At 41.2% G+C, this 16,498-nt stretch overlaps 1 protein-coding gene across 1 annotated transcript in view; it reads left to right on the plus strand.

Moving 5' to 3' along the window:
* Window positions 1–16,498, plus strand: part of CACNA1C (calcium voltage-gated channel subunit alpha1 C) — a 470,627-nt gene that overhangs the window by 307,862 nt on the left and 146,267 nt on the right. The window contains exon 8 of the mRNA XM_017726196.1: window positions 13,219–13,322. Coding sequence (XP_017581685.1) covers window positions 13,219–13,322 — 104 coding nt within the window. The remainder of the gene's footprint in view (window positions 1–13,218; window positions 13,323–16,498) is intronic.

Genomic DNA, 16,498 nt, shown 5'->3' on the forward strand with positions numbered 1-16,498 from the left:
CCCCTCTGCTGGGCTCTGGTGAGACCCTGCCTGAGTGCTGCATCCAGCTCTGGTAGGACATGGAGTTGTTGGAGTGAGTGCAGAGAAGGGCCATAAAGATGATCAGAGGGCTGGAGGACCTCTTCTATGAGGAAATTCTGTGGTTCTGTGAAAGGCTAAGAGAGTTGAGGTTGTTCAGCTGGAGAACAGAAGGCTCCAGGGAGACCTCCCAATACCCAAAGGAGGCCTACAAAGGAGCTGGAGAGGCATTCTTTACAAGGGCATGTAGTGGTGGGACAAGGGGTAATGAATTAAAACTGAGAGTGGGAAGATTTAGATCAGATATAACGACAAAATGTTTATAATGAGGGTGGGGAAACACTGGCACAGGTTGCCCAGACAGGTGCTGGATGCCCCATCCCCAGAAACATTCAAGGTCATGTTGGACAGGGCTCTGAGCAACCTGATCTCGTGGAAGGTGTCCCTCCTCATTGCAGGGGGTTGGACTAGATGGCCTTTAAAGGCCCTTTCAAACCCAAACTATTCTATGAATATTTACCACAGACTCTATTGACTCTTAAAGCACATCTAGAACAAATCAGGCAGGACGTTGTGCTGATCTTGCCTACGTGGTGTTGTTTGCAAGACTCCTAAGAGAAGGAGAAGGGGCAGTCTTGTCTGTCAAGAACACAGTTGCACCTCATTCAGGCTCTTTGATAGTAATTTCTCCAGCAAACCTCTAGTGCTTTTACAATATCTCTGAGTGCCTATCAGATGAAGGTTCATTATCTGTGTGCTAGGAGTTCTAGATACTGTACATTTTATTTGAGAATTTTGGATGTGATTCCACAACTGGAAACCGGATGAATTATCTAAAATGTAGAATTTTCCTAGGATTCCTAGATTGGGAACTGGATATGGAGGAACTTGGGTTATACTGATCAAGTGCAAAAAAACAGTTGACAGTCTTGCCTTCACTTATTAAAGAAGGTAGTGATTATCTACATCTTACAGTGCTGTTTTTCTTAATCTTTATTTTTAAGGACTTAGTGGACTACGGAAATCAATGAATAGTGTGTGCTGGATATTCCTGTGCACGCAGCAATCAGTACTGTTCTGATGTAGCTGTGGAAGAATTTGCCACACTGAGATAAATGGAAGCATTTATAAAACAGCAATACAGTAATACAGGCAGGAAATCCTTTCTGGATAATCAGCCATGCAAATGTAAATACAAAATAAACAGAGACAGGAAGGGATAGCCCAGAACTCTAAGATGAAATGAAATTTTTAGGTTTGGTAACCCACCATTGTAAGGGATATTTTTATACTTGAATTGAGGACTTTATTCTTTTGGAGTGAATTTCCAAAGACTTTAAAGGACGAAAAGGTTTTTAGGTAACTGAGTAGCAGTAAGAGATGGAGCTGCTGCAGTGGCTGTAATGAAAGAACTGTGGCTAAACAGCCTTTGGGCTCTTGCACTACTTTTTCAAAGCCCAACCTTTTCCTTTTAAAGGGGGAAAAAAAAAAGTTGTACACACTTATGTGGGAATCAGGCACCTCACATAAAGCTCTGTGACTTTTACCTCTGGAGCTCTGAATTCAAATCCTGACTAAGTCACACAAGTTTAAACAATTTTTGGAGGTCACTTCATGGCATTTCTGTAAATTACAAATTCACTCAACAAGCACCAGTGTAATCAGTCACATGAGAGAATGGAGAGTCTTCATAGTCCCTCGACTGGTCCCTGGCTTTGGCAGAATGCAGCAGGTGGACTGATGGCATGAACCTCCTCTAAGGCGATCTACTGTTCAGGAACCAAGAATAGCAGAGAACTGTGCGGGCCAAAGTAATGTCGCTGTTGGTGTCAGCTGTTGAGTACCGAAGAAGTAAGGAAGAGGGTCTGTCAGCCATCTATATCAACAACAGGCAGAATGGATCAAGAGCAAGGGCTTGGCACAGCAGACTGCAGGATGTGTTTGTGGAAAGTCCTGAAGACCTGCTCAGTCTGGGCCTCGTGTCCTTAAGAGTTTGCCTGGGTCAGTGCACAGCCTGTTCTTTCCCCTCTGATCTGTATGACCCAGACAGCTTCAGAGCAGACAGACTGACCTGAGCCACCACTGAAAAAAAACAACTAACTTCTGAGGGAACAGCTTAGAGGGAATTTTTTACATCCTCAAAGTGCAGCAGTTTCAGCACACTCTAGAGTGTGAGTTGCTTTATCACTTGGTGGTAATTGAATTTCAATATTTCACTTTTGGTTAACATGTTCCACGTTAAACTGGATTGAAATGCATTAAATTTTTTTTTTTTTCTCTTCTACATTTTAAGCCTGGAGAAAGCATGTGAGGTGGCAAAGCAAGAGTTTTATTGGAGCTCAGAATTTTTCTTTGATGTAAGCATCCCTTGCTGTATAACTGATGTTTTTAGCAGGAGTTCAGAATCCCTGTATTGCCAAACAGATATATGTAGCACAGATATGTAGCACCCTCCAGTTTTCACAGAAAAACAGAGAAGTTCCTCAAGAAACCACAAAATTACAGGTGGGATGGGAGGATGTGTAAATGGTGGCTTCCTGATTATTTTTGTTTCCCCTCCCCTAGCTGACTAGAGAAATTTCCCAGGGGTAGTTGTACTAACCAAATTTAATATGCTGAGATTTTGTCAGCAAATCCACTCTTCAGATAGCTGATTTGCCATGATAATGTGTGTCCCTTTGGAACACTACTAGCACTAATAAAAGTGGCAACTTTGTGAAAACACTGCTGGGGTTTTTTTTAAGTGAAAGGAGAGCCCAACATTTTTTTCCTCTATTTTGAAGAGTGTGAAGTTAAATGGCCTTTTCCATCTGTTGAAGTTGTACAGTAAACTCGTGTGAAGGCCATTTGAAGTCATAGGTTGAACTAGGACACTGGTAAACACGTTCGGTATTTCCCCTGTAGTGGTGAACAGGGTGTTGATGCCAGGTTGGTGCTTGGACTTGATCTTTAGAGGCCTTTTCCAGCCTTAATGGTTCTATGATTCCCCACCTCTCTAACAATCACAAACTGCTGTGCTGCAGAAGTATGGGATCAGGAAACATTTTCAACAGAAATAACCTGCAGTGGAAAACAGTTCAGCTCAACCAGTGTGTGCCACAGACATTTTGACCTGCTGGTATTTGAATGCAAGCTGTAATTCTCTTCCTTACCCTCAGACAGAGACCTTGTATTTTCCATAATAGCTCAGTCTGGTAAAGAGCATCAGACTGTAGAAAACAATGTGCACCCAAGCCAAAAACAGATGAAATATGAATGTGGAACTTTACTAACGACTGAAATAATGTTGTGGAGTTCAGTGGTTATATACTAAGAGCTAAAAAACACAGTGGAAGGACTCAGTGACAACATACAGTCAGTATCAGTCATCTGGGACTAGATAGCTGAAAGTTTGGTATTTTCTATGTTTCTCTGACTTTATACAGTCTTTCCCAGCTGATAGAATGTGCACATCCTTGGAAAGGTGGGGCCTGTATTAAATGAGTGATGAAAATGTGACTCAGTACTGCTATGAAAAATAAATGTGGCAAATTCTAGTGGTAGTAATGCACTTCCCTCAAACTGTGTGCAACTAAAGCAAGTACAGCTTGCTCCATGTAACAGCAAAATGACATTCCTGTGTAACTTTAGAGAAGCTCATATGAGGTATTTTTCTTGTTTTCACTTTGCCACCGAGCAGATGACCTGGTTCTAAGGCAGAGCTGATCTCAGCTCTAGCCTTGCTCTTGAGCAGGCAGCAGCAACCTGGTAGGACTCTCCTGCAGGACTCCTGCCTTTGCACAGTCTCCCTGAGAAGCTCAAGCCAGTAAAGGTGTATCTCCTGCAGGAGTGTGTTCTCTCATGGCTCTGGAGCTTGAGCCCCAGCACTGCTTCTGTTTGTCTTCTGTACAGCTCTGTGTGGGGAAGCTTGGTCACTTCTGGGGACTTCACCCTCTTGTCAGGAATGTCAGGCAGGATAGCAGTGAACTATAGCTCACTGAAAGCTTTTAATTAATAAACCATGAATTATGGTTCACCTGTATCAGGGCAGTAAATATCAGGGCAGATATTTACTTCAAAATAAAAGTGTGTACTTGAGTGAGGACATTTATAGCAGATGCAACATCTTTGATCTTTGAAGATCTTCAGTCTTTGTCAGGAAGGGTGAAGAAGCAACCTCTGCAGACTCCATGTTCTCAGATCTGTCTGCCACCTTCCCCTTCTGTCTTCTGGAATCATCCTCCATTGCTGCAGTTTCTTTGATTCTTTCTCAAGGGTTATCTGTTGCAAATTAATCTTGATGTTTCTGTTGTCCTCATCAAGGCAGTCCTTTCTCAGTTAATGGCTCCATTTAGCTCCTGCAGAGAGTTCTGTACAAATTGCCAATGTTTCTGCCTCAGAGTGGAATTTTAATTTGCTCTTTCCATCACCAAAGAGTATGCAGAACGATTGGGGAACCAAGCTGCACATAGGAGTCCTCTTATTTTTCCTACTGCCCACATATGATGAATCTTGCCTACATGATTCATTTTTATCCTACAGTGACTGTATAGCAGAATAACCTGTGTCTGGAGCATTCTCTGCCCTGGTTTATGATTCCTGTGCCTTTGTCTTCACCCAGCTCTGCCTTGCCTTTCTCATGAAGCCATTGAAAAAACATTATAAATGTTTATACGTGCCTAGAGAAGGAACATAGAGAATTTGTAAAATTCCATCGAGGTAACACAGTAAGTAGAGCCTTTACAATAAGAGCTTGTAGAAAACAACTCAGCTTAAAATTTCCTTTTTCCTTCAGTACTTCAAAATAAAAGAAGTGTGTTTGTCAAAACAGGACCAGCTGATCAAGTGCTGCTTGTTCCTTTGACTGTCATCTGTTCAGACTGAAGCTGGGTTGAACTCTCTGGTCTCTTCTTTGCACCCATCTGATAGCACCAGCTGCAAAATGTGGACTGTTTAGGAACAGTTTGAAGGAGTGCTGTGGCTTAGAGTCCCTCTAAGACTATTAGGGTGTTGATGTTTAGCAAGGAATTCTACCCAAAGAGCAAAGACATCTGAGGGCCTTTCCTGTATTTTAAGCCATTGTTCCTAAGTCAATAGAAGTAAGTCTAGTTTATTTTAGTTTTCACATTTTTGCTTTTTACAAAATTTGGAGGTTTTGTAATTTTTTTACCACCATCTCTCTCCTATTGCCTTGAGTCAGCTCTGAGACCTTAAATTCCTGCTCCTTTTCAGCTGTCCTGAAGACTCAGAACATCTGAAAGACTATTCCAGGTTGACAAGATGATAATACTTTTTGTGACGCATTAGAATTTATAGATGGAAATGCTTAAATGTTTTTGTCAATTTTTTAGTCACTATGTACATTAAGCTTCAATTTTTTCCCAGGGAATTTCTGAAAATAAACTCCTAATCATACATTCCTCCCTGTCCTGTGCCCCAGCCTATTCAAGCAAAGCACTTGTGCATATCAGCTCATTTCCACTGGCAACAATGATATTGACCATTGGCCTCAGTGGAATTATTCATTTGCCTTAAATTATGCACATACATGATTGCTGGATTAAAACCCAACCAAGCAAAGACAACTAATTAGATTTTAAATAATGAAGGATCTGCAAGGTGGAATCTGCATCCTTAGCGTAATAATGCACTAAATCCACTTTTTAGGGTATGTGCTGGGTAATAGGAAATATGATCCTTTCCTTGCTGTTTTTCTGAATGGTGAAGTCAGATGGATATATGTCGCATGTATAGACTCACTTGAAGCGTATGTGGAGAGCAACCAGGAATTTATCAAGTAAAAGTACTCTTTTTTTCATGTCTTTATTGACATGACATGCAGCAGCTTCACACCATTCAGGCTCCAAACAAAATAGCAGATTCAGGATATGCAGGATTCCAGTGCTAAAGAAATGTAGGAACCCAGAGTGCTGAGAATATTTCTCTGCCTGTTTTTAAGGGTTCTTGCCCCCCTGAACAGCACTGTTTTGGCTTCAAACCTTGGAAAAAATTACCAACAATCAGGCAAGAACTAGAAAATACAGTGGTGGGAATTAGGTGATAGACTACTATGTAAGATTGTCACAGGGTGAAAAATTTAGAGGTTTTGGGCTTCTCTTTGTAGTAAATAGATAAGAGTAAAAAACATCAAAATGGAGGATTGTTGTTGTTCTCTAAACCTTCTTCTCCTTCTTCTACTACTCCATGTTCTGCAGTAAAAGTAGTTTGGAATGACTGGATAGAGAATTCCGCAGTTCCTGGCCGTGTTACTGAATAATTGGTAGGAAAGTAAAAACAATACACGTTTTTAGTAACTATTGGTTAAATGATCTTTAAAAGGCTGTGTAAATCTTGATAATTAGAGACTCCTCTCCTGCTTTCTGTGCTCTGTGCTGTACCTGGGTCAGGCTGGTGGCTCTGTTCCTCTGATAAGACTTAATAAACAACTATCAAGCAGCATTGAAACTCCAGGAAAAGTCTTGGTTTATCTTTGAAACTCCTTGCAAGGACTTTTAGAGAATTCTGTCCCATCAGGAGGGATTTGATTTATGGCACAGTTCAGTGTCAAGAAACACCCTCATAGTTTGCCCCACTGGTTGGAAAAAGTGCTTATTGAGCCTATCATACAGAGAAAGTCAATTTTAGTACTGTGTCCCTAGTCACTCTACCTTAATTGTGTGTCACCTCATTGATGTCTTTCCGGGGCTTCTTTTAATCATTTACAGTTTTGTGAAGAAGTTAGAAAGGGTGAATAAAAATAAGCAATTTCCTTGTTAAAAGCAGTGAGGTTTACAATACATTTAAAATTGCATAGTTCATATAATTATCACAAGTATTACATTTAAAAGCCCCAGTGTAACATAAGTAGAGTACAGTTAAGAGATCAGATAAAAACATTGGATTCATTACCAGAGCTAACAGCACTAAATTTCTGCATATTTAAAGGTTGATTTATTTGTGTCACAGTCTCAACAGTCCCAATCCTATTACCCACCACCAAGTTAAGAGCAAGATCAAATGAGACAATTCCCAGATGTCTCAGATCTCTAAGTAGAAGTTGAGAGAAAGGAGTCCAACCTCCTCGTCACAAGTCCTCTGACAACTACCAAGAGCTTTCAAGGCAAAGACTCAAAGTACTGGAGAGCCAAGGGTTCTTAAGTCCAAAGCAGGTCTGCAGTTGAGAAGTTAACCAGAAGGTATTGTTTTGTTGAACAAAATTTCTTTTTTGTTTGCAGAGCAGCCTCAAAAACCCTGCTGTCACCAGTTAGAGTTGTTAGTTGGATGTTCTTAGGAGCTGGCAGCAATATAATTTTTCTCATTTGGGATGAATATTTTGTTCTTCATCTGTTTCTGCTGAGGCAATGCATCTAGCATGAGGGAAGGCAGACCTTTCAAAGTTTTGCTTCTTCAGTGGACAGATGTATACGGACACTTTGTAGGAAAATCACAGTACCTTGGTTATTTCTGAAGGATCACATGGATTTATGACATCTTTTTTATTCCCTGACTGTATGAGTGGAAATCATTTGAGTTAGTGAAGTTTCAGAAGCAAAGAAAAGCTTTAATGATCATGAAGATACAATGGAAGCCAAAGAAAATAGTGTAAGAGTAGGAGTACTCTACTTCCTAGGCCACATGACCCTTGTCTGAGATGTAGGGTTTACCTACTGCTTATGATATGGATATTTTTTCTTTAATGTTGTCAACTCAACCATTGCTGTGAAGGGTAAAGTTCCATCCTTTGTTTATTATAATTGGTGTTGTACCCAAATTCCATTTGGAAAGTATAGCAGAGACTATTTTTCCCTCACAGTGCAAAACAGGGCATCATTTCCTATTAAAAGAAAAAAAAAAAGGCAGAGTCTAAAGTTTTAGTTCCATGACGTTATATATGAATGAAATTTGTTCACCCAAATATTCATGGGAAGAGAAGGAAAGAGGAGGTGGAAAAGGAAAATTTATGTTTCAATCAAAACCTCTTTGATCAATGATAAATATCCCAATCTCACATCAATGGCACTTTATGTATCCCCTGAGCTCTGCCTGCTGGTAGCCTACCATGTCATCTTTGAGCTGAGCTGAGCAAATGACTTCCACACATCCCAAAAGTCATGAAGGCGCTTAAGTACTGCTCCTGAAAAAGATGTTTGAGCAGGATACATTTAGTGACAATTGTTCTCTTCTTTCTGCTGTGTCCTGCTCCCAATATTCTCCAATTTCAGATTGTTACAGGAAGGACTTGGTTTCTGCTAGAGATCTTGCTACTGGCCATAACCATTACTTTTGGCCAGGTTGTTTTCTGAGGCAGTAAATTCTGCAGACAGGCTGCAGAGAATAGCACTTCTATGCAAAATTTCCGAATTTGCTGCCCTTTAATTTTATTGGATATGCTGCTCCTCTCAATGAACCTTACTCTGTGAAAGGTTATACACTTCATTGTAGAATACTTGTAGCACTTGCATTTAAAAAATGTTATCACAACATTCTATAGTTGTTAGAAGTCAATTAGCAATTTATTCAAGGAACAGAAGCCCAGCCCAGGTGCCCTAACTTGTTTTCCACTGAGCTGCAGCTCTCCAGCACTGTGCACTGAATAAGGCAGATTTCATGTTTTTTCCTTCAGCTTGCTGTTTTCCAGTGACAGCTGCCCTTTTCTGATGGATTAAACTTTTCCTGTAACCCTCTGCTATTTTTGAAAGACGTTTGCCACAAAGTGTCAGGGTGTGAGTGTGTGAATTGTAAAGTCAGCAGAATTCAGTGAATTGTGTCTACCCCTCCCACTCAGTGACCGAAAGCCTGTGCTTGGTGATGCTCAGCCACTATGTTAATAGGTTATGTGCCTCTAACATTGTCTGCCTGTGTAAGAAATGAGACACTTGCAAATGTGCCAGACTGTTATCCCTGGGAAAGAAACAAAATCACTAAACAAGTAATGCATGAATGTCTCCTGTGGCCTTACCAATGTGACTTCACCTGTGTCTTCTGAAGAACCAGAAGAAAAAGGCACAAAGGTCGATTGAGAAAGACAGACTTTTATTCCTTGGCCCCTGCTGAAACTGCTGATAGTAATTGTGATCAGCAGAGTGCAGAATTAAAAATCCTGGTGTTATTTCTAGGTGATTACAGGTACCATTGAGAGAAAAGCCTTTGCTGAAATGCTACAGGCACAATAGCAATTAAGGATGCTTGGCAAAGAAAGAGCTCTTCCAACAGACCTCATATAGGCTGAAATGACCTCTTTTTGTCATGAAACTGAGTGGTTTCTTTGACAGTACCCAGTGAGGCAAGGTAGTATCCCACTTTGTAGATTGGAAAGCTGAAGCATAATGAGCCAAATGATGTCCCCACAGTGCCAGAGAGGGTATGTAGGAAATAATAATGAGAAGGAATCCTTATCTTCAAGATCTCTGAGAGATGATGCATGAATGCTCTGAAATGTACCAACTTCCTCACTGTTGAGAATAGTGACATGTAAGTGGTGAGATGTGAGCTGTGAAAGGTCAGGCAGTTTGACTCAGAAAGCAGAATTATTTCCATAAATGACAATCTGCAGATTCCCGCTGATCCTGTGCTTCCAGCTGACGTAACAGTTGTTCCATGCTTGCTAAAGTTGGCATCAGGTTGCAATCACCTGGACTGAAAGTTATAATTCAGACCTACACTGGTTGATGTGATAGTCTTTGTCCAGAGCCACGAATTTAGAAGATGATCCACCTTTTCTGTTGGGATTCCTAGGGTTAGTAGTAAGCACCCAGGGAGAAGTGTTGCACTCAAGCACCAGAAAACTGAACTGTGTATCAGGAGTTGTTCGTTCTAGAGAGGTAACCTAGTACCGAGCTATTTCCAGTTCAATGGGGGCAACAGTACAAAATATATCTTGCAGACTTCATTTTCTCTGCTCAGTAAATGGTGACACTCCTGGCTTTGCTGTTACTGTTTTGAGTAAGTCTATTCCTTTTTTTCCCCCCAACTTTCACCAAACAACCTATTTCTCTGCATTTCTCCTGCAGTTGTTTTTCAGGAGCAAGCAGTAAGCTCACAGTGCAACATTTCCTTATTGCAGGGAGGTTTTAACATAGTTTGCCAAATATTTAACGTTATGAGATCATATAACATACATTCCTGTCACCTGTGGGACAGTCCCACAGTATATGGAATAATCTCACCTGCTACTAAGGAAAAAAAGACATGATAGCACCAAACACAGGGAAGTCCAGCAACAGAGACGGACTCAGCTGTCTGCCAAATACTGACAGCTTCCCTGTGCTTGAGCAGCTCTCTCTGCCTCTGCCCCTCAGCTTCTCTGTTACGTATATAACTGCGCAGTAAAAAGGAGATGAAAAGCTGACCTCTGAAATTTTCAGTCTGAGAAGTCCCCAATGCTCAGCTGCAGCAGAACGCAGGTCCGTTTTACAGGACTGATTTGTGCTGATGCCAGCTGCTACAATTGTTATGCAATTGTGCAGGCACTGGGAATAACAGAGTGCACTATCTTCTACTTATATACTTTACCAGGACGTGCTGGAAGCTTCTTGCCATCTGGAAATTTCTTCATGCTGGGGAAGAAAGTCCTTCATGTGCTTCTCCTGACATGCACTTGACCTCTGTACCTGGCATCCTGGGCATTTGCTCTTTAGGATTCGCTTGTACCACAGCTTTGAGAAGTTGGACTTTTCCAGCTGACTTTCCCAGCTGACAGAAAAATCCCAAACTGATGATAGATAAATACCATGCAGCTGAGGCTTTTTTATCACCATCTATCATAGTTAGAGGAACGTCAATTCATCATTGTGCCCACAGTGGTAAATTCTTATGGCAGTTTTTCAAAGTCATCCATACTCATTGTTTGTGCAGGTTGCTTTATATAGATATTGGTGTTCTTTGTAGGAGAGAGAGGGTGTTAAATCTCATTTCTTTACTTAATTCCAACTTGGGCATTTGCATTTTGCCTTCCTGATTTTCCAGCTGGGATCTCAGGTGAATATTTGCTTCCGTCTTTATACTCGATGGTGTTTTGTTCTCATTAAAACCCTGATGTGCAGGAGACAGGAGGGGTATCTACTTTTTGGTCACATGGGATGAAATGTGGCTTGCAAGCATAAAGAATAATTAGTATGATTTATAAACTAACAGAAAAATTCCGCGAAACCATAAAAAGGGAAGATGTTTATTATGCTTAGGGAATGATAGCAGCTCAGGTACTCTTCTGCCCACCAAATGTATTTATCCTGTGAGGAAGGAGCTGATGAACTGTTTTCACAGAGGCAGATTTTGAACTTATTTTTTAATGAGTCTACTTCAGTCACAGATGAAGGAGCCCTGAGATGGAGTTCTGGATTGGTCCATTGACTGTGGACTATTGCCAGACGAGAACTTTAGTGACTCTACTTTGGAAGAAAAATGGATAATGGACTTCCATCCATAAAGAACTGATTATATTAGTGTTACTCTCCTGCCTTGCCTTACTGAAGGTCTGAAATTCCTTTCCTGAGTTGTTACAAATCTTGAGTGAGATCACCTCTGCTGAGGTGTGTCTTGCTGCCCATGTACGGAAGGATATTTCTTCTGTGATTCCAACAAATGTTTAGGTTGCAAAGGAAAGAGCATTTTCCTGGAAAGAGAAAACAACATAAAATTTTCAGAGCAGTGGAAAACAAAGGAATGTAGATTGCTTTATGCCTTTAAGTACTTTAAAGTCTGCAGTTTATGTTCATAAATCAATTTAGTGCTCCTGAAAATGTTAACCACCATCTGTTTCTTTAATGATGCTATGTCTGGATCCCAAGATAAGTGTTTATGAAGAGTAAAGAAGGGACTCTGGTATTTTTGATACCATTATGAAAGTGAGATTCTATTAAGGTATTTCCAAAATTTTGAACTTTGAAGGAGACTTCCAGATAAAACAGCACTTATGTACTAGATGCTCTCAGAATATATACAAGATCTTATTATGTGCTAGAATTGAATCTCATATAATACAGATTCTGGTGCTAAAATGAGTCTCCCTGCTTCATGTGCAGATGCTTGTAGTAGTGTGAAATCCATGCCATTCAGTTTACAGTCTCAGATTCTCTTAGCATTCCATTGTGTAGGAATCATGTTTTGCTAAGTGAATCATCCTTCAAGTCAAGAGAAGTTTGTGAGGAAGCTTTAGCAAACACTGGACTAGGTCAGAACGTGGTGGGCCTTGAAAAGCCCTTCCTAGAAAGAACAAAGCTGCTGCCCTCACTGTGGTAAAGGGTGAAGATTCCCAGAGCGGTGCCAGGGAAAGATCAGCGCTGGCCCCCAGTTCCCACCTGCTCCTCTCTGAGGTACCTGTGCTACACACGGGCAGGAACTGTGATCTGGCAATACACTGTGGCAGTGCCTACCAAAAACTAGCAATATTTTCCCTGCCAGGAGAGGGTCATATGTGTGTGCAGCGACCTTTAGAAGTCATGGGGCGGACCTTTCGTGGTGCTGTAAGTAAATTCCAAAAAGTAAGTCCACAATTTTGAGCATCCGAGGAAGTGCCAGTATGGCACATGGTTATGTTTTAAGCTGTATTAAGCACTGACTGTGAGGAAGTAGATGAAGAAAGCAATCAAAGGAATGGTCACATCAGAAAGGACACACAGAAACACTTGGTGTGATTATGTGTAAACCAACCACAGGCTCTGTTTACAAACCTTTCCATCTGTTCCTTTGCCTAATCATTTCTGCTTTCCCTCTCTGTCTTCTAACTTTCCTTCGTCTTTCCAGATGCAGGACGCTATGGGCTATGAGTTACCATGGGTGTATTTTGTCAGTCTGGTCATCTTTGGATCCTTTTTCGTTCTAAATCTGGTTCTTGGTGTGTTGAGCGGGTAAGCTGACAGTTTTGGTGTCCTTTTTCCAATGCTACAGGGCAAGACTCCATAATAAGGGTTCTTCCCTGTCACCAGGATACTTTCAGAGGGATTAAAAATCTGAATCCAAGGAAGCTTCACATCATCTCTGAAATACTTTGACAAAATGTTCAAATATTGCAAATAACAATACAGGTAACAAAAGCGGTGTTATTCTCTGACAGAGAAATCCAACCTCAGGGCCTTCAAAATTATTTATGTCAGCCTGTCATAAATTTCCAGAAAACTGGCTATTGAAGAATCTTACTGCTGGTGACTTGGGATCTCTTTGGCTGGAGCCTTGCAGTGCTCAGAATCTGAGCTTGTCTCACTAATTATCATTCCACTCTTCCAGGTCAATGATGCCATAGGAAGGGACTGGCCCTGGATCTATTTTGTTACACTAATCATCATAGGGTCATTTTTTGTACTTAACTTGGTTCTCGGTGTACTTAGCGGGTAAGCAGTACCAGGAAAATGTTTTATTACTGTTTATTTTTTAAAATTTGTATTTCTATTCCTACTCTCTGGTTTCCAAAACAATGGTCAGTGGCGGGTTGATCTCAGGAACCTTAAGGGGAGGCCTAGACTATTGCTGTGCCATAGCAAAATACAGCATGCCTAGTATCACAGAAGGAGCCTTTTGACTAAATCAAAGGAATATGAGACCTTTTTTTTGTCTGTAACACGTTCCTCTACCTGTACTCTGTGGGAAGAGGACAGCTCTATGCTCTCCTGTGGGCAAAGCAATCCATGTGCCATAGAAGGGGATTATAGTAGAATTTCTGTAAGTCAGTAGGACTGAAGGAAGAATGAGAGCATGAGACAAATCCCTTCACATCTGTAGGATGAGATTCCTGCCAAATTATGTCTTCTCACAGGAGAAATTTTCACATTGTTTGGTATAACTAAAGCTCAGCCTACCAGGAGACTATTTTCCCTGGAGAGAGTCTTGGGCACGTTTCTTCTTCAGTAAGCCCATCTTCTCTATTGTGCAGATTACAAGCCTGGCATGATGCAAGGAGAAAAGATCATTTCCTTCTGACCTTTTCCAAGGATGAACAGAGAAGCAGGAGAAGTCCTTTTAGTGTTTAAGCATTCTTAAGACATGCAGACATTTAGCTGTATTTCAGTTCTGCAGTATAACCCTCTCTGCAAAGCATCGTTTTAGTAGCTTTGATTAAAAACAATGGATATTGTCCCCAGCAGTTAAAAATTTTACTGCCCCTGGGGAGCCACATAATTAAAGGAATCAAGCCAGCAAACATTCCTTGCAAGATTAAAAAAATAAAATCTTCTAGGATTAGGCTTCTAGTTCCATATTTGGGCATGACTGGAGGCCTACAGCCATTCTATGTACACAGCTAAATATGGTATGAGGACTTCTATGTGTCCTCTTTTTGTTCCTAATAGCCTGCCTCCTTTGATGAGCTCTAAATGAGTTTGATTAGGGCCTGTACATGTTGCCTGGGTAGGGAGCCCTGAAGTCCCTTGACTTTGGATCAAAAGAGAGGGAAAATGATCTCTGAGCAGGAGAGAGGACTTGATGCCTCATAGAAATTATGTCCTCGGTACTTGGGCCTACAAGATAGGAGGGGCAGTAGTGGGACTGGGAAAAAAGGTCCACCTTTGGCCATCTGGCAAAGAGACAAGTAATAGAAGGTCTGCAGGAGGTAATATTTCTTTCTTCATTACTCCATTGAAGGAGACAAGCTACTGCAACAGCTGCTGAAAGGAGAAGGGTTTCCATGCAGTAACGGGAGCGTGGAAAAAATCCCCGCTAATGAAGTGTTAGGCAATAGTCTGTGTTTGCATATCTGGAGAGTGATGTTCTGGTACCATTTTGAAACACACACTCGTCCTTCCTCCAGGTGGATACTCTGCCCAGCAGGTAAGGATGTCAGCACTAGTGGGGGATGATGACCAGCTGACAGGGAAAGGGATCTGTTCTATCAGAGGTGCACTCAAGGACCATACAGAACTGCTGTTAAAGGTTATATGATATCTGACTGGATCAAAAGTGCCTATGAGCCCAGCCACGAGGAGTGCACAGTATTGAAGCACTGCTGATTCAATTTACCTGCACTTGGATTTGTACCCGTGCATAATTAGCAATTGAATTTCCTCTCTCTTTCCTTTTCAACTCAAGAAAGTGTTTTGGGGCCTAAATCTTCCACCTCCTGCCATTCTGCAGCTAAACCACCAGAGTCAGTGGTAGGAGATGGAAGCAGTCTGTAGAGGAAACTGAAATCAAAGATGAAGTTCACCTTGTTTAAGCTGTGAGTCACCCCTTCTGGCTGTCTTCACAGTGTTATGACAGCTGCACTGTTTCTGCAAAAATTTCCCCAACTGGAGAAAAGTAAAAAAAAGACTTAAGAATTTGCATCCATGAAAAAAACACAGAAATTATAGGACAAATATTTCAAATTTTCTTTGGTCTAAATAAGCAGTTCTTAAACAATCAACTTTCTAAAGCAGTTCTAAATTCTGCTGAGTTACAAAGTGTCTTCACTTTGCAGATTCAGCTTTTTCTCTTGGAGGCTTGCTATTGCTATTAGTCTGATGTATGCAGATGATCCACCTGTCTGTTCTAGATAGAAAGCAGCATTCCTGGTTATCTTTGAATATCCATTCTGGGCATCTCTGATTTTTTTTCCCATTTATCTATTTCAGGAGCTTCAGCAGGCATGTTGTGTAGGTAGACTTCGCAAAAGACAGATTAGCTTGGGGGGTTTTAATCACTTCTGAATACATAAGTGTAATTAATTGTACTCACAAAGACACCTTGATTGAACCTGCAAAATGAAATGCTGAATTCTGCTCCGCTGAAAGAGCTCTTTTGTAATTTGTTTTTCCTCAGGTATGCCATCCATTCATGCTCCTGGTGAATTTACCAGTCACATACTGGGCTAAATAACATGTCAGAGTGTTTATATGTAGAGCTGTAATCTCTTCCTGACTTGGCTGAGCACAGTACAAAATTCATGTACTCCAAAGGAATATCCAGTCAGCAGATCACACAGCAGACCTCCCCAAGCCCAGGCAAAACAATTCCACATCATTGCTCTGAGCAGTGATTAGAAGTCACTTGAGATCAGAGATGTTCATATCTGCGTTATCTGTTTCAGTTAATTAGTGAGGGAAAAAAAAATGGCAGTGCAGGTTCTACCTTCAGACAGGCACACCTAAGTACAGAGAGTCACATCTCCTTTATATTTTGATCCAAATCCCAGGCCAGACAAGCAGTTTCCTAAGGCAAATGGAGGGCAAGAGAACAGACGACGCTTCTGCTTTGAGAGGATCCGGCAAAACACAGTCGGCTGCTTTTGATGCTTTTACCACCAAGGGATAGGTCAGAGTGAATAGGAGGCTGGCTCTGGTTGTAGCTCCTCCTTGAGCAGTTTCTGTGACCTTTCAGCTATTTTTCCCTAGTCTTCTGTCCCCTCTTCCAACCCTTCCCGTTCCTTGGTGTACTTCTCAGGGTGGATGAGATTTGCATCCTCGTGCTCCACTTTGAGTAGTAAGCAAGAGTTTTGAACTGTTAGAATTCTGCTGTTTTGCTCACTTTCCATCTCGCCTCTAAATGTGAGAAATCATATCAACAAGAATAACCTAAATTCCATCATCAGAAAGGG

The sequence above is a fragment of the Corvus brachyrhynchos genome, unplaced genomic scaffold, assembly GCF_000691975.1.
Source record: "Corvus brachyrhynchos isolate BGI_N302 unplaced genomic scaffold, ASM69197v1 scaffold191, whole genome shotgun sequence".
Taxonomy (NCBI): Eukaryota; Metazoa; Chordata; class Aves; order Passeriformes; family Corvidae; genus Corvus; species Corvus brachyrhynchos.